The following is a 27,111-nucleotide window of genomic DNA, read 5'->3' on the forward strand; positions in this document are numbered from 1 at the left end:
CTGAAGGACGCCTACGGGTGCGGGAATTCTCGCTACATTGAAGACCCATTGGTGGCCTTTGGCTGTTGTCTGCTCTATGGTTTGGTTGTTGTCGCTTTGACACCTTTCCCATTTCCTTTCTCAATTTTATATACAATTTTTCACATTAACTATTGTGTTCCTTGCAAGATCTTTAAAAATCGGTTTATAAAGAGTGTTTTTAGAAAACTTAAAAATTAACTTTAAGTTGGTCGTTTTGATTTAAAATATTACACTGATAAATATTTCGTCTTATCAGACCAATTGCTAGTTACAAGCAGCAATGTGCCAAAATTTGTACAGTTTGAAAGATATAAAAAACATAAAAATTACGGCCTACTATTTATGTCATATAGTCATCTCCTCACCTCGATGACTGTAAACAAATTACTGACCATGTCTGAAGAGGGAGTTGGGTACCACATATAACCGATAATGATATAACTCGGTTAAATTAAGATTCAATGTAAATATTCTATTCAACTCGACGTAACTGTTTTCTGACAACTGCATACTGACGAAAGAGTATAATTGTCTAGTCATTTAATGTTACAAATATAAGAAAAAAAAATAGCCTCTACATTTAGCACAGATTCATCAACATCATTCATAATTCGGTGACCAACATACTTCATAAGTTCAGTTGTTCTTCATTTGCATTGTTAACACATCCCTGTTGATAACATTTATGTGGTGCGAATATATCAACACATGGAATGTAAACATTGGAAACACAGTTCTGATTGCACATGTTGCATTACATGGGGCAGACATTTGTTTTCACTTTTTAATGACAAAAGATCAAAATAAATATGTTACCAATAAAGGTAGAAACCGACATTTCCTGATTTTCTGATTTTACAAATATTGCACATAGCTAAAACCCCTGCTTAAATTTTAACTCTTCTATGCAAAAATGCAATAAACCACACAATAGGTAACTCAAGAACATGTTCATCATAAGCACTAGGCGGTCAGTAATTCAATCTCAAGGAAACACACAACCTTACAATAGACAATATAAATAATCGTGTTTATATCAGCAGCATGTCTTCTTCTTCCGATGCACGTATGAATCACATATAGACACAGTAGATGATCGTTTCTCTTTCTTACATCTTTCGACTAATGCAATACCTAAATAAAAATAGATATGTGTAATATATATAGTTTTTTCTTATGTTGTACTGCTACACCATAGTCCTAGGTTAGGTTATGAACTTGCGCCTTCAAATTAATTTAACCCCACCACATTCTGTATGTTTCTGTTCCAAATCAGCAGCCTGTGATTCAGTAGTTATCGTTTGTCATGTTTGTTGCTATGTAACATATTTGTTTTTAATTTATTATTTTGTAGATAAATTAGGCTGTTATTATCTTTTTTTGAATTGTTTTACATTTATCATTTCGGGGAATGTGATAGCTGACTATTCAAAATGGGTCCTTTTCATTGTTTATGCTGTACTGTGACCTATAGTTGCTTATTTTGTTGTCAAATGATCTTTAGTTAAGACTGGTTTTATTAGCAATCATGCCAAATCATCTTTAAAATATGTATACCCGCTAGATATTAATCATGTTAATGGATCCCCCATTTCATTTTTTTCCCATAATTAAACTCATTAATGGGTTTTGTGGATTAACTTGACAAGTCTCTTGTTTTATAATATGGATCTCATTTAAAAGATCAGTCCGGCAAAAATAAAACCTTTTTACAATTCCTACAGTTTCATTGCATACTTGGTAAATAATTAAAGAAATCAATATTTTCTTGACCACACGTGTGTGGGCGTTTTCTCCTGTAGTGATGATATATGTACTTCACTAGTTTAAACTAATTCGCAAATGTTTTATACGTTTTGTAGTAAATGTATGATTTGCTTTTTGACGGTTTTATGATTAGCCATCTATATCAATAATACATACCAATATCATTAAACACTTTGTCTATCCCGTCGCCTGATTTGGCAGATGTCTCTTCAAAATACAAGCCGTGGCCCTCTGCAAGTAGTTGTCCTTCCTAAAAGATCGAAAATAATCGTTTCAGTTCAGAAAATTCTACGAAAGTTACCGAAAAGGGTAATGGAGTACCTGATTACTTAATTAAATGTCATTGGCTCTGAAATGGCTTTGATTCTCTAACAATTTAGTCATAAATCGAGAATTAGTAGTGCTAAAAAATTTAACATTTCTGCTCTTGTAAAAAAACAATACTGGTAGACAAAACTTGCATTTTATCCATATAATCTATATTCAGCCATGTCGGTCATCTTAGTTGTAATGATGATTGTATTCATGTTTGATTAAAAGTGGTCTACCAGTATCAGAATACTGACAACTGACTCGGGCGCCAAGTGATGAGAAACGCTTACGTTTTGAAACAGTATGTGCGTGATACAAACGTTTGAACAGAATTTTGTGCTCAGTCTAGTTGCAGTCTGGACAGAATTTTTCTGATAGTAACGGTGTTTATGATGGTTTATTATTCGGGTCTCCACCATTATGTACTAATGGTGTTTACTATCATTACTAAGTAGCAGGTTGTTGCTCCTATAAGAATACTTGAATACTTAAGATACGTGGGGGGGGGGGGTCTTTAGTAAGTCTGTATGAAAAGATGAACGGAATAGTCGAAATAGTCGGAGATAAAATTATTTATTTTGTTTACATAAAAATTCATAATCGATCATAGAGGAATATAAGTGCAACAACTTTCGGGACGTCATATCTTACCTGTGTTGGCACCTCCCTCAGGTCATCGTCTAAGTCAATTTTATTTCCAATTAATGCACATTTTAAGTCCCTAGGTCCGTACTGTTGTAGCTGTAACAGCCAACTCTCAATATTCTCAAAGGATTTCTGAAGTGAATAACACCGGTATTTTGCAATATCTTTTATTCAAACAAATTACAATAAACATTTTGAAAATTTCTCTACCGTTTGTTCATACTTCTCATAAGTCTTGCAACAGCGATAGATGAAACGTGTAGAACGTAATTTGGTTACCATTTCAGGACATCTGATATCAGTTTTCGGAAGCAACGTTTGTGCTATCGATAGTTTTCTTAGGAATGTATTATCTTTATCTTTTTCTTCTATTGTCCAGCTGGCCCCTCTTCTTTTCTAATTACATTAACTGTCCAATTGACATATTTTCACTCATCGGAAGCATTAAAAACAAATAACTACTGCCTTATGAGGTAAACTTCGTACATACATTAACCCAATTACACATATAGCATGTATAGGGATCAATACACAGCTTTCAACAACTGATTTTTTTAGCTCAAATTTTCTTCTTGACTACAAAGACTGGAATTTGGACATACCCTGCGAAATGTCCTTTGTATGAATGAGTAATTGTAAAAAAGCGAAAAGTGAAAAACGCGTATTTTGTGCAAGATAATTTAGGCGTTTCTTTTAAGCCTTTAATGGATTATCGTTCTTTATGTGTTTGTATTTTCAACCTTAGGTGAAGATTATTTTCTTCAAGCATACTTTGGCAGAACAAATATTTTAACGATTGGTCTAGAGAGACGGATTATATTTTATATTGCTTTAGATAAGTATCATGCCAAATAAGATCGATGGTTTACGTTTTGTTTAATGATAAACAGTTAACACACATGTTTTACATGTAAGAAATAATCCCAAACATAATCACAACACTAAAATAATCACCATGTTGGAAATATTATCAAGCAAAACAGTATTTTTTAAGATTAATATGTTCTTACATGACTACTTATATCATATACAGCCAATGCTATTCCTGCATCTCGAAGGTACATAGGAACTAAACTTCGGAATCTCTCTTGTCCAGCGGTATCCCAAATGTTAAACACAACAGTTTTGTCTTTAAAATCTAAAGCGCGACTGCAAAAACTCGCTAAATTAAAAAAAGGGAGTAAATACAAAGAGGTGTAGTCATTATTCGCACACATACATGATAATTTGACTGTTATAATGAACAAGACAACATCAAAATATGCAATACTGAAGTGTGATTTAATACTATTTCTTGTTCTTAGCTTAAATAAATCACATGAGTTGATAGGATGAAATTGCAAAGACAACGCATGTATGAGAGAGAGAGAGAGAGAGAGAGAGAGAGAGAGAACATTAATATTAGAGGTATTTTGTTTAAATCATGTTTGGTAAATATAGTAATCGTGGTGTATATTCGTACGGCTGTTATGCGTCAACATGTTTAACGACTTTGTCTTTCAAATCTTTTCTTTTTTTGTTATGTTACACCACTGTACCATTAATGTGCGCTCATAAAATTTGTATACCGCTACATTGTATACTCTCTACGTGCCTGTCTAAATGAACCAATGGTCGTATTTCAATAATATTTGAAGTGTGTTATACATGTTGTCGGTTTTTTTTATGCTGGGTACCTTTTGTCATAAAGTTATCTGTTAGTGTTCTATCTATGAGTTTCGCCTGGCTTTAAAAATATTTAATGGGATTCTGAACTGTTTAGCTAGCTATAGTGGTCCAATAGGTAGCAACACATTATTAAAAAGGCAAATGTCCAAAGTAAAGAGCCTAATGTTAAGTAGTTGGCTTTGATTTGTATCTGTCATATTTGTTTTTTTATAAATTGTTTTGTTACTAGTTCGGCTGTTGGTTTTCGCAATATAATTGTTTCACATTTTTCACGTCGGGGCTGTCAATAGCCGACTATACAAATGCGTGAACGGATTTAGAATTAAATACTATATTCAATTTTGTTAGTCTCTTAATAGCATCGGTTATTCTCTACTAAATGTTAGTTTACTTGTAAAAGTAATTTTTCCGGGGTTTCAACTATAACTAACCATTTCATTGTTCAGTAAGTTGATAATAGAAATCAGGAAACTTTCTAGGAATCAGTAGAAAATTTCCTTACAATATAATACACTTCTTTTTAAGTTTTAATTGTGTACTTTCCAACTTTATACTTCCGTAAATGTTCTTCGTGTTAGTTATGAAAACAACAATAATTTCATAAGTGTTTACTCCTTTAAATAATCTTACCATATGAATATATAGTAAATAATATTGCTGTTAATCCGATTCAGCCAAACATGTATATGATAATTATTACTAGATTTATTTCACTTGACTGGGCGGGCTTTAGGAAATTCACTATGGATAGGAATTTGGGGATAAACTCATCAATGAAGTGTCCAGTTATTCGTCCGATATCATACACTCAGTTGTTTTTGTTTGTTTATGTGTTTGGTGACACTGATAGGTGATTAGAATTCAATAATAATTATAACGGCAATCTTCCTTATCACACATATCTTCAAATAGACTGTCTTTATGCATATTAAAACATATGCTCCGCCCGATCAGTTGAAATAACATTGGTAATAAAATAATTAAAAAAATGATGATAACAATATTAATAACATTGTTCTTATGTTTACAAACAAGAGCCGATAACCCTTTCTCTCACTTACCTCCAACTGTCTGTTTATAATGTTGAATGAATGAATTGTCTGTAAATCTGACAGCCAGTGACGTTTTCCCTACTCCTGCATCTCCGACAACTACCACCTTTACTTTGATCACTGGTAATAAGTTTCCATTCATTTCAATGACTTACATTACTATTTGTTTACTGAAAGGAACATACAGTTATACATATATATCATGTATATATAGCATTAAAAAAGCCTTACATCATTGTTGTAAATTGAAAATATAACCTTTTATGTGCAGTCAATAAATAACAACCATAAATATTATTATATACATAAGTGGAGAAATACTGTATATTGATACTTGAAATATTCAGTAATGTCCTGTTAATTATAAGCGTGTTTTTGTATCAGAAACTCATGTTTTAGTATAACAAGTCATGTTTATAGATTACACATTTTAATTCCTAATTTGGTGAATATAGTTTACGTATGACATATGCAAATGAGCGTACTTTTTCTGTCGAAAATAAAGACAAGTGGTTGAGTATCAATTTGTTTTACATCTCACATTATTTGTCTCTTATATAACAAATATTATATGAATTTTTCGAATTAAAATTCATGTGTCAAAATTGTATCCATATACCCATCATATCTCTATATAACGCGCGTCTAGCGTACTAAATTGTAATCCTGGTACCTTTGATATATCTTACTTCTGTTTGCAACTTTTCTTATAGAGAATTAGCATTTGCATATAAAAATATTACCAATGTTATTTCAACTGATCGGGCGGAGCTAATGTTTAAAATTAGCATAAGGACAGTCTATTTGAAGATGTGTGTGATAAGGATGATTGTCTTTCTTTTAAATTCTAATCACCTGTCAGTGTCATCAAACGCATATATATATATATACAAAAGAACTGAGTGTATGATATGGGACAAATAACTGGACACTTCATTTATGAGTTTATCCAAAAACTCTTGTCCATAGACGAACTTGTCCTAAATAAGCGAACTTCTTAAACCCCGCCCAGTCAAGTGAAAAAAATCTAGTAATACATGAAACAGATAGTTGACGCTAAAAAAACATTTGCCGTTTCCTTTCATTTCGTTTTTAAAAGAACAACTATAAATGTAGCAAAGACAGTACAGTGTTTTTCAAATGCATCGTAAGGGTTGTGTGCGATTTCAATTATTTTTTTACTTTATATAAGAGCCACGTAATGTGAGCTCAGGTAATATAATATACTTACCAGAAATTTTAAAAAAAAGCCTGAAATATAAGTGTGAAACTTCTACATCAGCTCTCTGGTTTATGTTTCAATTTAATATATTTAATAAACAGCTGATTAAATTACTCATGAAAAATACCAGGCTTATCATGTTGTACCCTAGACGCGAATTTTATCTTCAAACGGAGTATCAATGACACTCGAATAAAAAGCATTAAAGGCAAAATAAAGCTTGAAGTGGAAGAGTTACAAGGGCCAAACAATCCGAACGTTTTGTTCAAAATACATTTAAGGTAATGCATTTCTTGGGTACAAAATCCTTAAGACTTCGAACATTTCACAGTTTGTAAACAGTTCTGTTAATTTATAAATATAGCAATATCAATTCAGTTCAACACATTTATGTTTTTAAAGTTAATTTCTGTTTTGCTTTTAATCAAAGAGTATTTAGTTTCTACATAACATCGTACACGAGATACCAAGTGCTGTTATATTATAAAAATATTTCTGTATTTATTTTAGGATGACCTAGAAAGATTCTCTAAATGGTCATGGTACAAAATGTACTATTGATTGAAATGCTATCAGTCCGTACAATAATTACTAAATTAATTTTTTAATTATACTTACTTAAACGTTTTGCTATCGACACACATGGTAAAAAGGTATTTGATAATAGAAAACAGTGTATTTTCCGTTTACAATTTCCTACACACAAATTTCACATTAGATATATGTATTCATATATTTTCATCAGGCATAACCTATTTATGTGAAACTGAATGTATTTATTTTCCTGTTACAATTATCAGTGTATTAGTCACGAAACTTAGGTATATTGTCAATGTATTTCCGGTACATTTGTCATAAGTACAATTGATTTTTATACTTGCAAGTTTATATTTAGACTTTTTGTTTTTGTTTTGGGTAAATCTACCCCTACACATTGCCGTTGATTTACTTATAGTGGAAATGTTACTAGAAAGCTAAACGATAAAAAAAAAGAAACAAATAGGGAAATATTTAAAAAAAAGAATTTGGTATTTAATCCTTTTGTACAGTATTGTCTAGTGTAAGGTCAATCGCGGTTTAGGGCTGTGACTACGATATAGTGACTCGGGTTGATGTGAATGCAATAAAAAGATTATAACAATTCTATAAGGTTACACCGGGCCTTCTAAATTTGGGTTGCTACAAGTTTTACCTCATTTAAAATTGTTAACGTGATTTATCTTCACAAAAAGCAAACAAAATTGTGAACTGGCGGATTGGTAATTAACAATTGTTTAATGTGCAGCGGCAAATATTTCTCGATATGCGGGCTATGAACAAGTAATGAATAGACATTTAACGTTTTATTTTATACTTTTAAATACAACATGTCTGTAGGAGAAACAGTAAATACCAAATTTGAAGGCTTCGGTGTGACCCAGGAAAAATAATTGGAACAATTGAGTTTTTAGCAGGGTAAAGTATTTGTGTTCGTAATTAAATCATGTCTCTCAATTTATGATTTAAGTTGGCCTAGTTCCATCTTATAGTTGTTGTCATCTTTGAAGTAATATTTCAAAGGTTATAAGTGATTATTGTCTCAGCTGATCGCATCTATCTCAATAGACTACAATATATTATACATTTTCAGATAAGTGTACACCGATTTGACAATGGAGGTAAAGAACTAAGCTTAGTAGCAGACGGGATATATAAATGTTCAGTCCGCTTTTAAATTAGTACAAATTGACTTGTGCCTGCATATGGAGTATTATATCTCCAAGCTGAAACGATATTACAATGCTTTTGTTTCCTACCATGGTTTAATTAAAGTGGGTTCCTTACATCGTCGAGAAGCTATTGAACCTGTATTTTCAAATGATTTAAGTAATCACTTACTAGATTTTTGAAAACATTATTTATGATTTGGTTGTCTGTTGTATGTTACAGATGACAATTGATGTGTTCCACATGACAAAGTTCTGTTCTTGTCCCCTCAACTATGACATTCCTGCTTGAACTTATTCATATTCCACATTGCTCTTCGACTATTTATTGTGTTGCCTTGTTTAGAGCGTCACTTGAGGAGTCTTTACAACTTCGTACTTTATTTTGCCTTTTTATTGTTTTTTTTATTTGAGCGTCACTGACGAATCTTTTGTAGACAAAACGTGCGTCTGACGCAAATACAAAATTTCATTCCTGGTTTCTATGAAGAGTTTATTTGTTTAAAAAACGCGCGTATGTGGTACAAACGTTTAATCCTGGTGTATATGATGATAAAAACAATGGATATGGGGTATCCATCCATGACAAAAATCAGTATATGCACAACAAAAAACACACAAGAAACAAAGGAATAGAGCTTTTATTGCTGTTCTTCATCTAAAAGATAAGGTGAGGCCTTCAATAACAAGTTTAAGACGGCACCGGCTTGAGCGGAAATCTTTGCAAAATCTTTTGACATATTTTGTAAAAGAAAGGCATACTTTCATACATTTTTGTAAGAGCAATAACGGTTGGGGGTTGTGACCATGACATAGTGAATAATTTGATGTAAATATTTTTTTAAAGAATATATTTGTTTTTATGTTACAATGGTGCGTTCTAAAGTTAAGAATATAATATTTTTTTTATTTTCAATTACATCGTGTCTGGCTGAGAAAAAAAGGATACTGTGTTGTAACAATTATAGATTTTTTTTAGCAGGATTGACTATTTGTTTTCTTATATCATGTTTTTTAATTAGTGCTTTGAGTTGGCCACGTTTCATATTATAATTGTTGTCTTGTTTCAATTAATATATTAATGTTTGGCATTTACCCCATTAAACTACAACATACTATACTTTAACAGATAAGTCTACCCCTGATTGGCAAATGAAGGTAGTCTTAGATCTAAGATTTACTGAAGACGGAATATTTTAATGTTCGCATTGTAAAATTTTTATTCCCTTTTGGCCAAATCCAACCAGTAGGTGCATAAAGAATATCATGTCACCAACCTGATACAATTTTCTAATTCTTTCGTTTCCTATCATAGTTTTGAAATTCATATAAGGGAGTTGCTTACTTCATATGGAAGCTATTGAAACTATCGTTCCAAATGATTAGTTTTAGTAATCAAGTTGAATGAATCATCATTAATCAATTACTACCCTTTAAAATTATGTGTTGATTTAGCATTAGTTTTGAGTGATGAATTTTCTGATATTTCTTTTTTATTGTCACTGTTGTTTGACCAGTCACAAACTTTTCTCTGTTAACAGTTGGTCACATTTTAGTGTTTGTTAATTGGCATATACCGATAGTTTATGGTTTTGTGATATTCACAAGATATGAACGAGGTTGATTGTTACTTGCGTGATGTCAAGTGGCAAATATTTTGTATACATACACAAATGACAAGAATTTTTTTTTTTTAATACAGTGAAAATGTTTTGCCTTTTTTGTTGACTAGGAAGGGAGATAATAACAATACCACTAGGAAATTATGCATGACCATGTTTCTCTAACTCAGTCAATCCTTGAGGTGAATAATGTATCTTTCTTAGTATAACTCATCGTGTGGAGGAGTTTAAATTCAAAAGAAACTTTAAAAGTGTATAAAATATGTTTTTTGAACTTAAATAACATGCAAATACTACTGATGACTTTGCGACACATATTCACTATAACTATATAACTTAAATAAGAAATATGATGATTTGAAAATTATGAAAATGCAAATTCTATGTTAATATCTAAAAACTAAATACACAGAAACTTCTGCTAAACAGTATTTGCTTTCCACTATACTGATGCTGATGTCAACATTTTAATCACATTCTATTGTTAAGAAAATATGTATCTTCTCAATGATCAAAATTAGTGTTTGCCAAACTGCTATATATTCAATCAATTTTTTCCGATAATGTATCTGGTTCATTTAAAAAAAAAATACTACTTTTGTCATAGGGTCAAAGTAAATACTTTGTAAAAATTTTATGATAATTAAACAAGCCGAATTAATTTTAGTCAAGGTGTTAGGTACCACCTTAAGTAAAAACAAGCATGCGAGGCAGAGTGGAAACTAAGTCATTACAAAGACAACAATAATAAATATATATAAAGTCATTTATTTGACAAACATAACTCATATCTAACAAAAATTATGATTACTGCTCCCAGACAATACCATTTGGATATATACTATGGGAAAATTGCAATCACACATAACATTTAAATATATATCAATTCTTATAAATTGCACATTCCCTTTACATAAACAAATCCTACAATAAGATTTCTTCTCTTGTATCATCATGGTTATTGTGGATTAATTGTTTTTCTTTAAATACCAGTTTTTCATGGATTTTATTGTTGCAGCTGAAACACATTTTCAAATATTCGATGAATTACAAATAATTCATCGGCTTTTATGCAAACTTTGACAAAACCACAAAATCAATATCCATGAAAATACATGCGAACCTCAATCTATGTAATTTGAAACCAAAAAAAATCAAGAAATAATATTAATATATCAACTGACAATTTTCTCTGTTACACTTGACCTTTTATTAACTCTTCTAATAATACACACATATAACTCCCTAGACTAACATAATGCACAAATGTGCAAATCAATGGACTTATAATGCATACAAGAGTCAAATACTTATACATATATGTTTTTGTTTTTACACATTGCACAATCTATTCCAGAGTTTTTCAAAAACATCATTACACCATTAAAAAGGGCATACAATACAGTTACAGGGGAAGTAATAACTTGCAAATGTAAAATAATACTTTTTGTCAAAGTTAAATTATGACATATCTAAATCAGATGTTTTTTTACCACTAATTTTAACTATTACCTTAAAAATGAGTACATATCTACCCCTCTTTAAAAAATACATTTGGATTGATAACATATGACACAGTTTCCGTCTTGGACTCACAACAATAAAATAATTATCACAATCTTAATTTAATATTGTTGGCATTGTTCACAAAACAAGAAACATTTGTTTTTTTAACAGTCATGTTTCTACAACATATCACAGCTGTTCTTACTTTGGCACACATTCTATCAAGAGTTTGTTGGTGCAATCGGAGGTGCAAGTCTGAGCTGAAAGTTTTCTTGGTGAAATATCCCTGATGAGCCCCTAACTGAACGAGTGTCTGATCTGGATAGCTCTGTTAGTATGGCCATCTGCAGATAGAAATGCATAAAAAGTGAATAACGAAAAAAGTGAACTCAAAGGAAAATGTAAAACGGATTGTCTTCCCAATCAAACGGCAAAATCAAAAGCTCAATCACATCAGATGAATGAAAAACCCGAAGGGGGGTTACTAACTATCCTTTCAGGTATAACTGTGTCGACAGCATTTGCCAAATCATACCCTGTTCTAACCAGAAAACATTGAAAAACATTCCCTGTTCTAAACAGAAACATCCAAAAACATACCCTATTCTAGACACGCTCAGAAAATGTTTACCCTGTTTTAGACCGTATAAGATAGATAATATTCTAGACACAGGTTCTAGACTGTATCTTAAACAGTTAAATAAGCTATCCTGTTCTAGACAAATACTTTGTTTAAAAAAAAAGACCCTGTTCTCACTAACAGGTCATGAAAAAGCGACCCTGTTCTAACCAGCAGACATGAAAAAGGGACCCTGTTCCAACCAGCAGGCCATGAAAAAGGGACCCTATTTTGTGGCCCACTCATACACCCCCCCCCCCCTCCAAAAAAAAACCCCAACTATTGTTTTCCTGATTTGGTACAGACATTCCCCCCCCCCTCCAAAAAAAACAAACCCAACTATTGTTTTCCTGATTTGGTACAGACATTCCCATATGTAGAAAATGGTGGATTAAACTTGATTTTATATATAGCTAACTTAACCTTTCACTTCATTTGAAATGTAGCAATAATGTTATAAAGTTATTTAAACTCTATCATCTTCAAATCAATGGTTCAACTTAGAAAACATGGACAAAAAATTCTCCGATTCATCAAAATTTATTTTCTTTTAAAAAAAAAAATAAGATAAGAATTCATTAAGGGATATTTTTATGATTTTTAATAAGTGATGAGGAACAAACCCCTTGCAAAAACTTCCCAATTCATAAAAATTTGTTAGTTCCCTAAATTATAATCTACCCCTTATTTTACACCTTAAGGTGGTACCAAACACATTGACTAAAATTAATTTGGCTATTTTTTTTTTATCAGAAAATTTTGACAAATATTTACTTTGACCCTTCGACAAAAAATATAAAAATTAAAAAAACTTGAACCACACACTTTATCAGAAAAATTCCTTGGATGTACAGCAATTTGACAAACACTAATTTTGATCATTGAGAAGGTTTATATTTCCTTTTACAAAAGAACATAATTAGAGCTGAGTTTTACAGAGTTATCTCCCTGTAATGTTATGTGCCACCTTAAGAAACACCCAAATACTTACTCTGGACGGTGTTTTCATGGCTTTCCTAACAGCATCAATGGCTTGAATGTGCTGTGAATCAAGTGTCATCTACAATGATAAAAATATACGGATTTAAAAAAAGCTTCAGACTGAAAATGATGATGATGTCAAGATTTGTTCTCAAAATACATAAAAACAAAACAACACTTTATCATGCTACTGCAAGTTATATTTAGGAATACATGTTGACTGGAGGGGTTAATCTGACTGATAGCTTGATTGTTGGTGATTAACAACACTTTCAGCACTATTTGATATTTTGTGGTGGTCAGTTTTAGTAGATGAACAACTGCCACCAAGACCTGGATAAGTTGTTATGTACAATTCTGTTCAATTATATATATAATTAGGTACCTTAATTTGATGGGTATTAAAGTTAATAGTTTTAGGAATTCTGAATGACCTTGGGAATTGATCATTTAACAGCATAGAATTTCATACAGATTAATTTGATATTGGACAATTATATAAAGTAACAACTGTAGTTTTGAAATTATGTTTACTGCTCCTTCAAACATAATTTGTTCATTGATAGTAAATAAATTTGCTTTAATAAATGTGTGATGACAGATGACACCTAAATATCATTTTTTACAGCCAATCTTTTCAGACTTGTTATAATAGATGTTACTGTACAAACCTCTTTAGATTTTTCTTTAGTTTGTTGTAATGCTGCCTGATTAGGATTAGATAATGACCTATGGAATCTTGTACTTTGGATACGCCCCCTTTTTGAATGACTACACAAGTAACACGCCCACATTTCCTCTCCATCCATCACATGGACTGATCCAACAGACCTCAAACATGGTAAATGATAACTGTGTCCACACCTGCAAAATCAAAATATTAATACATCTTGTATTGTAATTTGATCTTTAAAAACAAATCATATATTTCTGAGATTTATTTTCATACTTAGATGTTACAATTTGATTCCTGTCTAAAGTTTTTGTTACTCTCTGGGCACTCCAACAATTTTTTTGCTGTTTCTAAAAATGTTTTTTTGTTTGTTGATTTCCATAGTTTGTTCTTATGGTGTGCCATTACATCATTTACAGGTAGGTGTGAGGTTTTGGTGCCAACAAACTGGTTAAACCAGGCAACATTATATAAGTGCCTGTCCTATGTTGGGAGACTGCAATTCAGTGGTTGTTGATTCATGCTGTATATCATATTTGTCTTTTGTAATTTTAAACTGAAATTGGACCAATATTTTTCTTGTTTGAATTGTTTCACATTTATCATTTCAGGGCCTTTTATGGCTCACTATGCAGGCTCAGTTTTACTCACTGTTGGAGACTGTGCAGTGACCTATAGTTGATCATATCTGTATTAATTTGTCTCATTTTTAACCATTACAAATCTGCTAATTTCTATTGAATTTTTTTTTCTTTCTCTTAGCCTACTATCCAACACATTTTTCTAAGCAAATGAACAATAATTTGATATTAACTATTACCTGAAAACTACTACAGAATCTGTTTCATTCTGATTAATAAACAGTTTATTACACAGATTACAGTTCTCTCCCCTTGGAATGTATCCTCTGACCGCAGCACTGGTCAAACTCTTCAGATGGACATGTATGTCATGGTTCAGTAAGTTTTTACATGTTTTCATCAAGGTCTGTTCATAGTTATAAGTTTCTAGCATGCCTAATATAAGTTCTCGTACTTCACCAAATTTTCCTGTGTTGTATGCTGGGTCCTTGTAAAGAATATCAGAATGTTAGACTAACTTTTTTATATAAAACTGTACATATAATGAACTTCCAAAACTTGCATGAGTTAAAAAGTTTTAAGGTTAAAAATTAGTTTGGAAGATCAAATTCTCATAATTCCTTAAATGCATGAAAACCTCAACAAAATTCGACTCAACTTAAAATAATTTCAATGTTAGGACAAGACACTTTCAATATGTATATTAACAGTCACTATTTAATGAGGGTGGTAAAGGGTTATTTTCTTGCAACATGTTTTGCCATATTTATTTCAGGTGCAGCCGTGACAAAGATTCGTTATTCACCGTGTTTTGTGAAATAGGTAAAAAGATCAACGTGCAAGACATTTTTAATTTTTCATTAATCGTGAAATGGCATTTTTATTTAGCGTTCTTGCGTGCAGATACACCCCCCCATTTACGCCCCTCTTTAATACCACATATGAAGAAGAGAAAAGGCAGAATTTAGCGCATAACTTCTCCTGCTTATAATATATGAAACAACTGATATTCATTGGATACTGGGATAAATTTTGGAATAGATTAAGTGGATTTTTCAAAAACATTGTGGAATTCAATATTCAGGGCTTTTTAACTTAAATTTAATGTGAAAATTATGTTATTTTTATTCAAATTGGAAAAAATATAACTTATAGAAAAATATTTTCATTATTGCTTTGATTTTAAATAGCATACAGCATTCTTATACTAGCATAAAACGTGGAAAATTTTATAAACCCAGTAATACTATTACATTTTGAATTTAAATAAACTTTTCTAATAATTTATACAAACTTACTTGCATTATTTTCTGTAGAATAGCTGGTAAGGCTATATAACCCATCATACTGTTTAGTATGTGGTGTGTCAGTTTATTAAAATCTTAAAAATACAAACATTTTTTTTATAGGATTTATAAATAAATGGATAATGTATCAATGCGACAGATATGACGCCCCTGCTCGAACATACTGTTATAAAGGGACATAGCTAGCTTAGAAAAAGGTAAAAAGTGACGCCACAGAAATTAATCTGTGGTTATAAGCATTCTGTATGAGTTTCATAACATTTGGTAGAGGTAAACTCAAGTTAGAGAACTGAAATTAACTTTTAGACATCCACATATCTCTTTGGCCAGGGCTTAAAAATCAAAGCACCTGAGATGGTAAAAATTGCGTTAATTTCGCAAACCTGTATAGTATAAAGCAGAACAAAGTTTTATAGCTGAATTTACCGTATGGGTTATCTCATTATTGAAGGACATATGTTTGCCTTATAATTGCTTAGATCCGCTTTAAATCTTGGGTGGATATTTGTCTCATCATCAATCATACCACATCCCCTCATTTTTTTTATATGTTCTTTTGATGTATAGTTAACTTTTCCTTATAAAATGGGTGTTGTACACATTTCAAACTAGCAGCAAACAGGAAGAGGAAACAGCAGAAATCATATGGCTTACAAGCTACAAATCAACATTATCAAGCTGTACAACATAATAAACATAATTACCATCTAGTACATCTTTGTTGTCAATATCCTTTAACTTTCTCTGTGGTGTCATAACTGTCTCTAACAGTGGAAACCATAGTGCCTGGAATTAATTTATAATAAGGGTTAATAACGACAATGACTAGCTATAAAAATATCTGAAATATTTATAATTTTCAAAACATGGCATTGTACAAAAAGAAGCATGAAATTAGTTTATATTATTATATTAATACAGGACTTATTTTCATAAGAAGCATACATCAATGATTTATTTTGACTGTTAGCTATATATATGGTAAATCCAGGACTTATTTTGAGCAAGAAGATTTTAACAATTCAATAAAGTGTGATTACACATCAACTGTGAACATGGTTAAATACTGATTCATCTTTAGACCTGGTAAATTAAAGAAAAGCTGAAAACTGACAATTCAATTGCTTGATTGATTACTGGTTGGTTATCCTCCAGTGGCAAATATTTCATGCATGTTAAGAACGAGAACAAATTAACAATAAATACAATAGATAGATTCTTTTTTAATAGAGGCTGTCTGGGATGACGGTTGTGGACATTAGGATGCCATGGAAAAAAGAGTATATTTGATAGGAACAGAAATTTAGCCTTGCAACACACCACCTAGGGACCCCTCATAGACTTGTTGTAAGGGTTTTTAAAATGCAAACAACATGGTACTTTCTTTACGCAAGGCCTCTGATTTTAAGTCTCCTTTCTGACCAGACAATTCAAAACTAACAAGAATGTGTCCTCAGTACACGAATGCCCCACTCGCACTATCATTTTCTATGTTCAGTGGACCGTGAAATTGGGGTAAAATCTCTAATTTTAAAATTAGAAAGATCATATCATAGGGAACATGTGTACCAAGTTTGAAGTCGATTGGACTTCAACTTCATGAAAAACTACCTCGACCAAAAACTTTAACCTGAAGCGGGACAGACGGACGGACGAACGAACGAACGAACGAACGGACGAACGAACGAACTAACGGACGAACGAACGAACAAACGGACGCACAGACCAGAAAACATAATGCCCCTCTACTATCGTAGGTGGGGCATAAAAACCATTGCAAATGGTAATTAACACAATGGTTTTTATATAGAATGCACAAAATCATAATTACCTCTCTGCTGGCTTCATCCATTTTCCCAGAATTCCTCTGACAAAGTTGTATGATCACTATAGCAAGAGTATCAATCTCAAGGAATAAAACATTCAAGTCTGAAATAAACATACATTGTCAGCTTCACTGAGAATTTTTCATGGTTTTTTTTTTCCACAAAAAGTTAATGTTTGAAATTTTCTTCTATGACACTTCTTTTTTTCACAACATGTAAAGTTCTTTCAAAATATAATTACAGTACATTTTGTTAGTGAATTGGATGTAAAAATATTTGCCATGAAATTAATCTACCCTAAATATATTTGCTTCTTATATATACTTTATTCTGATAAACCGCTGTAAATACAAAGGTACACAGAAGAACAAAGACATTATACAATATTATATATGTTGACGAAACAAACAATACAATAGAAATACATGAGTATGTTGACATGTTAAAAATGTGCAGTGAATATTAAAATGTAAAATACTTAATATTCACATTTACAATCAATAAATGAAAACATACCAAAATATAGGAAGATCTAAGCAGATATTAGATACTGTTTAATTTTTAGAAATTCTCATATTTTTTTTAACATTTTGAATAGTTATCAAAGAATTATCATTTCATTTGATAATTACCTTTATCTGTATTTCCACCTTGCATCACATCAACAAATAATTTCAACTTGGCCTGTAATTTCTAAAATCAAATGTAAACATTAAAGCTTGTTCTATTACTAAAAAAACAGAAATCAAGCAACATGTTATTAAGCCCATGCCCTTAAAATTGTTTGTTTTTTTACTTTTTATAATTTGGATAGTTATAAATCAAATATGAGAATTTGAGTCAAATTGGTGAATATGAATTTGACAGCTAGTGAGTGCCCCATTGAAGAAATATTTCTGACCAGAAAACAGCAAGAGAGACCAAAGATACTGAATGGGGCAATCATACACATATGTTGAAAAAAAAATAACATTAGAGCAAAACCGTATAATTTTGATATCATTAACTGAAAAGTTGTAAAAGTAAAGATGAGCTACATTTCCAAAGGAGAGTATAATTTGATTATTTATAGAACATGAATTATTATAGAAAAAAGTTTACATTCACTATCTTTCAGAAGCAAGCTATTCACTATGTAAAATGCTGACTATCAAATATATACCTGTAATATAATACCAAAAGCTCCTTGTATGTCTCCAGCTTTCTCCAGTAAAAACGCAGTCGCTTCAGACAGTTTATATTTTCTGCATATCTGCCAATTAAAAAAAATAAACCATAAATGACAAAATTTTGTGTAAAAAGACATAAGTATAAGTCTATTAAGTATTTTAGGTTACTCTGAGTTCTTCTGATCAATTTCTTATTAAAAATATAAAAGTTATCCTGTTTCATCTTAATTGTTTATCCCAGACTAAATTTCTACCAATAAACATGGTATACCTGTAATGTTTGTTCTAGTCTGTAGCCTTCATTCATCTTGATGTAATTAAGAACTTCGTTAGGTTTAAACTGACACATTAAATCTATGTATAGCTCAAACACGTGTGGTTCTATGTTGATGCCACGATCTTGATGAATGGCACTACTTCCTGTATCCCTGTCAAAATATGATATACTAAATGTGGAGTTGAAAAATTATCAAATAATATAGGGATATACTAAATGAGGTCACAGTTATCCCCATTTTTAAAAAACAGATTATGAACTCTAAATATATGCAATATATGATTTTTTTACATGTGAAGAAGTAAGAAAGGACAACAATAATCTTACTATCTGTTAATTCTGAAATACTGTGGATTCATTTATTTTCATGGGTACCATTTTTCGTGGATTAAGAAAAAACTTACATGTTCGTGGATATTTGATTTCATGGTTTTGATGAAGTCTGAATACAAGGGTATTGAAAATTTGTTATTCATCGAAAATTTAGGGGTTCTCCTGTACGAAAGCCACGGAAATGGATATTCAACGAATAGTAATGAATCCACAGTATTTGCAATGTTTAAATTTTTGTGAAAATTACTATGAAAGGAGTTATAAAAAGTTGGAATTTAATTTTTGATAGAATGAATCTTTTGCTGTATTTCATTAGATAAAGAAATAATTCCTAAAGGTAATGCTCTATGCTCAACTTAACATTTGTCTATATTTTACACCGTGCCCAATCATTTCATTTCTTATTGGACAAATACATAATTCTGTAGGTCGAAGCATATGAAAAATACCTATGAAAAATACCTTAGATATGTTAGCCTATTCCCATTTCCTCCTCCTAAATTGTGTACATTACATATTCATATTTTTAAATAAGTATAAATACTAGAAGTAGGGTAACTAAATGAAATAACAGTATATCATAACAAAAATTATGGAAATAAATAATGAGGCCTGAGTTCATAAATCTTACTTGCATGACATGACACCCTGTAAAAATTCAAACAAAATCTGAGGTGTGTCCTCTAGTTGTTTACAGATGTCACCTAGGTTACTAGCAAAACATCCAATCACCATTTGAGCTGCTTGTTTACAATCTATGGACACCAATTCCTGAAAATATAATCTGAATCATGAGATTTTGAGGTCATATTGTATATACTTATACAACATCCTAGTCTTTGCCACTATCTGCAAACATCCACTAGTGTTTTTAAGTGTTACATTTTACCACAAAATCCATGCATATCTTATTTATATATTTCCATTCATTTATTTCATATTTTTGTTTTTTAAGAAGCGATTGTCATAGGCATAATAGCGATTAACAGATAATCATTGGTCATCTCAATTCATTTGTTTTTCTGACTTTGGCCATACCACCTCAAGCGAAAAAATCAATCTCTTTTAGATAATTAACGATAATCTATAATTAAGGACTCTATTGATTAAAAATACGTCCTGAAAAGAAATTTCCACATACTAGCTACTTCGAAAATTTCATCTAATCTGATATTTTTAATCAATACATGTGTTTAATATATAATTTTCACTTGCTTTGAAACTAGTAACACATTGAAAGGAGTATGCTGGATAAGGTCCTAAAATGGCCCCCTTTTTTAGCGTAAATTTCAAATTCGGATTTATTGACCAATATCACGATAAATTATAGCTAATACATTGACTAGATAGGATATAAGCCATTTTGTTGAAAATTTTACGTATCTGCGTTTTATTATGACGTTGTGTTCATATTGATTTTTCCAAAAAAATCAATGAAAATGGGTAAATTTTCAAAGATTATTTGACAGGAAACACAGAGCGCATACGTCGACAACAAAGATATTTTAAAATAATGTTTCTGAAGACATTTAACATGTCTTATTTGAATATTAAGCTTGTCGACGCCTGCACTCTATGTTTCCTGGTCCTTTATTTGGTTGAAATCCAGCTGATTTTGTCAAATTTCACCAAAATCCCTTATTTTGACCTTTTTGGGATGTAAAAATCAACGTGTTAGAATTAAACTTTGACAAAAACAGCTCTGTCACATGTCTCAAAAGCCTCGGTCACACCTTACAGGATAGCTCGAACGGACGCCTAACGGATAACTATTTTTCAATCCGTTCATGTCCGTTAGACGTCCGTTCATGTCTGTTAGACGTCCGTTCTTATCCGTTAGACGTCTGTTTATATCCGTTGCATGTCCGTTAAGCGTACGTTTTATCCGTCGGCGTCCGTTCTGTCCAGTGGAAAATTTTGAGCATGTTCAAAACTTTGAACGGACGTCCAACGGATAAAATGTCTGTTGAACGTCCGTTAGTCGTCCGTTTTGTACGGTACTCGTCCGTTTCGTTTCCGTTTTGTATTCGTTACGTGTCCGTTATACATCCGTTTGAGGTATAGAAGATAAATTCATCAACGGATTTCTACCGGACGTTTAACGGATAAAACGGATGTCGAACGGATGAGAAACGGACTTCTACCGGACGTATAACGGATAAAACGGATCTGAAACGGATAAATCCAAATTGAAAATTTCGCGTCAGAAATGCCAATTATTGGTATGTCAGATTTCTTAAGGTTCATGAATTCTTATTATTCACAATCGATCTTAGAGTATAGACACGTCTTCACAATCAAGCAGTTCATATTCAGGCCAGACACTTCCCTTTGGCGGAATTTTGAAGAATAAACCAAAACCAGTTACACAGAAACATTTTGAATATATATGCGATTTACATGTTTTATTATGGTCGTCCTTTGATTTTTCCGTATATCTTGTTCATCCGTTTTATCCGGTAAGCTTCCGTTAGGTGTCCGTTTTATGCGATACTCATCCGTTGGATGTACGTTCAACATCCGTTCTGTCCGGTACGTGTCCGTTTCTCATACGTTGCATATCCGGTGTGTGGCCGTTATGCATTCGTTACACGTCCGTTTTATTCGGTCAGTTCATCAACGGACTCCCAACGGATAACAATTTTGTCAACGGACAACTTTTATTTTCATCCGTTAGGCGTCCGTTCGTGCTATCCGGTAAGGTGTGACCGAGGCTTAAGGTAACTTAAAACAATTATTGTCTTGTAACCATGAACTTTATAATTGGGGCCAAATATGGCGCTTACCGAACTTACTCCTTTACACATGTACTTCTTGCAATGCTTATTTATAGGTATACCAGATTTAATAATCAATGTAGTGTCTGATTTAAACATTTCTGTTTACATTTTAAAAATATTACCTGTAGATTTCTCAAAGCTTCCTCCTTTAGAGCCTCTTTCTCAGTGCTGGAATATTTGTCACTGTTTAATATACTGGTAATATAACTAAAAGCATGGTACTGGAAAAGATAATAGTAAACAGTGTTCATTGTTTACATTGTTAAATAATTTAAACATGATATGTCATATATACCCAAGTCACATTATGTAAAAGTAAACCATTATAGGTCAAATTTTTTTTTTCCTTTATTGTTTAGTTCATAAAAAATGTCCTTTGATTTTCTTGTTTGAACTGTTTTACATTTGTCATTTTGGGTCCTTTTATAGCTGACAATGCAGTATGGGTTTTGCTCATTGTTAAAGACCGTGCAGTCACCTAAAGTTACTTCTTCTTCATTGAGACAACACTTTTTTTTATTTTCATATGACTTTCAATCATTTTGATACAAAAGCACATAAACTTTATAGTAATGAATTTCATATTCAAATCCTAGACAAGTCTAGCCCCAAAACTTTATTATAAAAATCCTAAGTAAGAGATTCTAACTCAAGCCCATACTCTCTTGTCAGATTATCTTATAAATGTAAATATATAATGAGATTCAAACTCAAGCCCATACTCTCTTGTCAGATTATCTTATAAATGTAAATATATAATGAGATTCAAACTCAAGCCCATACTCTCTTGTCAGATTATCTTATAAATGTAAATATATAATGAGATTCAAACTCAAGCACATACTCTCTTGTCAGATTATCTTATAAATGTAAATATATAATGAGATTCAAACTCAAGCCCATACTCTCTTGTCAGATTATCTTATAAATGTAAATATATAATGAGATTCAAACTCAAGCCCATACTCTCTTGTCAGATTACCTTATAAATGTAAATATATAATGAGATTCAAACTCAAGCCCATACTCTCTTGTCAGATTATCTTATAAATGTAAATATATAATGAGATTCAAACTCAAGCCCATACTCTCTTGTCAGATTACCTTATAAATGTAAATATATAATGACATTCAAACTCAAGCCCATACTCTCTTGTCAGATTATCTTATAAATGAAAATATATAATGAGATTCAAACTCAAGCACATACTCTCTTGTCAGATTATCTTATAAATAAAAATATATAATGAGATTCAAACTCAAGCACATACTCTCTTGTCAGATTATCTTATAAATGTAAATATATAATGAGATTCAAACTCAAGCCCATACTCTCTTGTCAGATTATCTTATAAATGAAAATATATAATGAGATTCAAACTCAAGCACATACTCTCTTGTCAGATTATCTTATAAATGAAAATATATAATGAGATTCAAACTCAAGCACATACTCTCTTGTCAGATTATCTTATAAATGAAAATAAATATATAATGAAAGTTTTACCTTCCTAGCATAGTCCCTCAGATAGCAGGATAAAATTTTGTCATATTGTCTTCTCTTCTCATATAACATTTCACAAACACGGTAGCTGGACATATAATAAACAGTATTATATATAGTTATGATATGTGTAGTAGTAATTATTGATTTTTTTCCTTCTTAAATAATAATCTGGTGTTCCTTCCATTCAAAAACAGCTTTTTTTAAGGGCAAACCTGATTTTTCATGCATGGTAATTTTAATATAAAGCAAGATATATCTGTACATTATCATTTAAAACTAAAGTAGTACCATTTTAAAAAGGAACTACATTTACTATTTAATAAATTGCTGTGAAAAGAACAAATTTGAACAAAATAAATATATATCTTACAATTTAGCATTTTCGACCAGGTACAATAATCTTTCTTCATCAATCTGGATAAGTCCACCTGCCCTCAATAATTCCATTAATGCCTGTTGTCTTTCTTCATGTCTAGACTCATCATCTGGGTTAGAAAGGAACTCAAGTACCTGAAAGATACAAAGTAAAAAATAAAGGCTTTATATTTACACAGACTCATCATCTGGGTTAGACAGGAACTCAAGTACCTGAAAGATACAAAGTTAAAAATAAAGGCTTTATATTTACACAGAAGTTGGTCAAGCCATCTATAGTTGTATTGACTGTGTCACCGATCACACTTTTAATATCATCTTGCCATATATTTGATGAAAAAAATAATAAATGACTTGCCTGTTCAAACAATACTTTCTTGACTTGTATGGTATTCTCATGTCTGGCCATTTGTCTTGCAAGAAAGGTGAACAAAATTCCAACTTGGGTAGGCTAAAACAAAAATTGTTCCTTCATTTTAAACTGTATTTCAAATTTTTCATTTGGCAGAATACCAATGCCTCAACAAGATAAAACATTTATTTAATATGATAGAAAGATAACATACTTCATCCTTTTTTCTTAGATTTTCTTCAACAATGAGCATTATATCTATTAAAGACAGTATAATATTGATATGAAATTCAAGTTTGAATGTGAATTTTAATAAACAAAAATAAATAAACATTGCACACAACACATCTGTGGTTCTATTTATAAACATATATATTTAGTACACAACATATTTAAGATTGTAATTATTTACTTACAGTAAAACCAACATTTTCGACCATCACCTGCAGTAATATATCTACAACTCTCTGTCTTTTCTTTATTCTGAAAAATTAATTATAAAAATTAAAGCCAACCAATGGTATGTTTTTTTCCCATTGTTGAAGGCTGTACAGTTGCCTATAATTGCTTACATCCACTTCATTTAAACTTTTAGTGGATAGTTGTCTCATTTGCAATCATAGAACAACTGCTTACTTTTATATAAGAAGTTACATATTAAAAATATTACTTGAAAAACAAATATCTTCCCTGTTGATAATATCTGGTTTCAGTATCTGTTTAAGTTAAAAAAAAAAAAACTTACCCTTCTTCAGTGTTGAACTCCTCTTCTTCAAAGGCCTGTAAAAGTATAAAACATGTGTATGAATTTTCAATTTATATCTACCTTTTAACTTTGTTACAGGTGTTAGAGGTGATTTAGTGAACGAACGGTAAGATTGATTGGTGTTTAATGCCATTTTTAAAAACACTACTGTGCTATTTTTCTTGTCGGTCTGTTTTAATTGGTGAAGGAAGCATTAGTACCTTGTGAGAACCACAGACCTTTGGTACAAAAACTGACAATCCTAGTCAATTAAGATTGTAACCTGTGAGAACCACAGACCTTTGGTACAAAAACTGACAATCCTAGTCAATTAAGATTGTAACCTGTGAGAACCACAGACCTTTGGTACAAAAACTGACAATCCTAGTCAATTAAGATTGTAACCTGTGAGAACCACAGACCTTTGGTACAAAAACTGACAATCCTAGTCAATTAAGATTGTAACCTGTGAGAACCACAGACCTTTGGTACAAAAACTGACAATCCTAGTCAATTAAGATTGTAACCTGTGAGAACCACAGACCTTTGGTACAACAAGAGTGCACACCCTGAAATGTCTCGCCTTCTATACTAATCATTGATAGTCCTAAGTAAAAAGCTAAGCTTTATAACAACTGTACCATAAACTTAACTTTAACCAAGTTAACTAAACAAAGACCAATGAACCTTGAAAATGAGGTCAAGGTGAGATGAACCATGCCAGGCAGACATGTACAGCTAACAATGCTTCTATACAACTTATATAGTTGACCTATTACTTATAGTTTAAGAAAAATAGACCAAAACACAAAAACTTAACACTGTGCAATGAACCGTGAAAATGAGGTCACGGTCAAATAAAACCTGCGCGACTGACATAAAGATCATTAAATATTTCCATACACCAAATATAGTTGACCTATGGCATATAGTATTAGATAAAAAGACCAAAACTCAAAAACTTAACTTTGACCACTGAACCATGAAAATGAGGTCAAGGTCACATGACATCTGCCCGCTAGACATGTACACCTTACAATCATTCCATACAACAAATATAGTAGACCTATTGCATATAGTATGAGAACAACAGACCAAAACACAAAAATTTAACTATAACCACTGAACCATGAAAATGAGGTCAAGGTCAGATGACACCTGCCAGTTGGACATGTACACCTTACAGTCCTTCCATACACGGAATATACTAGCCCTATTGCTTATAGCATCTGAGATATGGACTTGACCACCAAAACTTAACCTTGTTCACTGATCCATGAAATGAGGTCGAGGTCAAGTGAAAACTGTCTGACAGACATGAGGACCTTGCAAGGTACGCACATATCATATATAGTTATACTATTACTTATAATAAGAGAGAATTCAACATTACAAAAAATTTGAACTTTTTTTTCAAGTGGTCACTGAACCATGAAAATGAGGTCAAGGACATTGGATATGTGACTGACGGAAACTTCGTAACATGAGGCATCTATATACAAAGTATGAAGCATCCAGGTCTTCCACCTTCTAAAATATAAAGCTTTTAAGAAGTTAGCTAACGCCGCCGCCGTTGCCGCCGCCGTAGCCGCCGGATCACTATCCCTATGTCGAGCTTTCTGCAACAAAAGTTGCAGGCTCGACAAAAACTGACAATCCTAGTCAATTAAGATTGTAACCTAAGAGAACCACAGACCTTTGGTACAAAAACTGACAATCCTAGTCAATTAAGACTGTAACCAAGTGCAGGCTAGTGATACAGTAGTTGACTACTTAGACCACTTGGCCACCAAGGTTCCCTCTTAGTAAGAAATTATTAACGAATTCATAAAGTATGATATTGCTTGATACGATGAGAAGATAAAAGAAATATTAACAAACAAAAACTTACCAAAGCTAACACATTTAAAAATTCTCTTGTGTCAAACTGCAATAATGTTCTCAAATGAGGATAGATCGGTTCTTCTGAAACAGGAAAAAAAATAAAATAATAATATCTATATTTGCATTTAATAATCTATCAAAAAACTTCATAATGCTTTTTTTCAATGTGTGTGTCCTTAAA

The 27,111-nt window shown here is 31.7% G+C and overlaps 2 protein-coding genes across 3 annotated transcripts in view; both read right to left on the reverse strand.

Annotated features, from left to right (window-relative positions):
- Positions 1-544: 544 nt before the first annotated feature.
- Positions 545-7,638, reverse strand: LOC139503106 (uncharacterized). Of its 2 annotated transcripts, none has more exons than XM_071292806.1 (6): positions 7,280-7,638; positions 5,475-5,635; positions 3,756-3,907; positions 2,752-2,877; positions 1,945-2,038; positions 545-1,155 (listed from the first exon to the last, which is right to left on the reverse strand). In XM_071292806.1, exons 2-6 carry the CDS (start codon positions 5,605-5,607, stop codon positions 1,058-1,060), a joined length of 603 nt encoding a protein of 200 aa, XP_071148907.1. In that variant the 5' UTR covers positions 5,608-5,635; positions 7,280-7,638; the 3' UTR covers positions 545-1,057. The 2 variants fall into 2 exon arrangements, with proteins under 2 accessions (XP_071148907.1, XP_071148906.1); XM_071292805.1 differs by having other exon boundaries at positions 7,306-7,499.
- A 3,131-nt stretch (positions 7,639-10,769) lies between these two features.
- LOC139503107 (vacuolar protein sorting-associated protein 8 homolog) overlaps positions 10,770-27,111 on the reverse strand; it is a 49,806-nt gene continuing 33,464 nt past the window's right edge. The window contains exons 25-42 of the mRNA XM_071292807.1: positions 26,938-27,011; positions 25,047-25,081; positions 24,718-24,784; positions 24,308-24,400; positions 23,945-24,084; positions 23,575-23,659; positions 22,190-22,288; positions 19,919-20,058; positions 18,949-19,105; positions 18,671-18,760; positions 18,141-18,201; positions 17,514-17,611; positions 16,387-16,468; positions 15,674-15,756; positions 14,615-14,862; positions 13,793-13,985; positions 13,132-13,200; positions 10,770-11,865 (exon numbers count right to left, since the gene is read on the reverse strand). Coding sequence (XP_071148908.1) covers positions 11,743-11,865; positions 13,132-13,200; positions 13,793-13,985; positions 14,615-14,862; positions 15,674-15,756; positions 16,387-16,468; positions 17,514-17,611; positions 18,141-18,201; positions 18,671-18,760; positions 18,949-19,105; positions 19,919-20,058; positions 22,190-22,288; positions 23,575-23,659; positions 23,945-24,084; positions 24,308-24,400; positions 24,718-24,784; positions 25,047-25,081; positions 26,938-27,011 — 1,937 coding nt within the window. The 3' untranslated portion in view covers positions 10,770-11,742. The remainder of the gene's footprint in view (positions 11,866-13,131; positions 13,201-13,792; positions 13,986-14,614; positions 14,863-15,673; positions 15,757-16,386; positions 16,469-17,513; positions 17,612-18,140; positions 18,202-18,670; positions 18,761-18,948; positions 19,106-19,918; positions 20,059-22,189; positions 22,289-23,574; positions 23,660-23,944; positions 24,085-24,307; positions 24,401-24,717; positions 24,785-25,046; positions 25,082-26,937; positions 27,012-27,111) is intronic.

Source organism: Mytilus edulis, chromosome 14 (assembly GCF_963676685.1).
Source record: "Mytilus edulis chromosome 14, xbMytEdul2.2, whole genome shotgun sequence".
Taxonomy (NCBI): Eukaryota; Metazoa; Mollusca; class Bivalvia; order Mytilida; family Mytilidae; genus Mytilus; species Mytilus edulis.

What these genes read in the sequence shown, in the direction of transcription:
- LOC139503106 (XM_071292806.1), bottom strand. Translation starts at nt 5,607, where the DNA reads ATGAATGGAAACTTATTACCAGTGATCAAAGTAAAGGTGGTAGTTGTC. An exon ending in TATATGATATAAGTAGTCAT is followed by an intron (nt 2,878 to 3,755) that starts GTAAGAACATAT and finishes TATTCACTTCAG; the next exon opens with AAATCCTTTGAGAATATTGA. An exon ending in TGAGGGAGGTGCCAACACAG is followed by an intron (nt 2,039 to 2,751) that starts GTAAGATATGAC and finishes TCGATCTTTTAG; the next exon opens with GAAGGACAACTACTTGCAGA.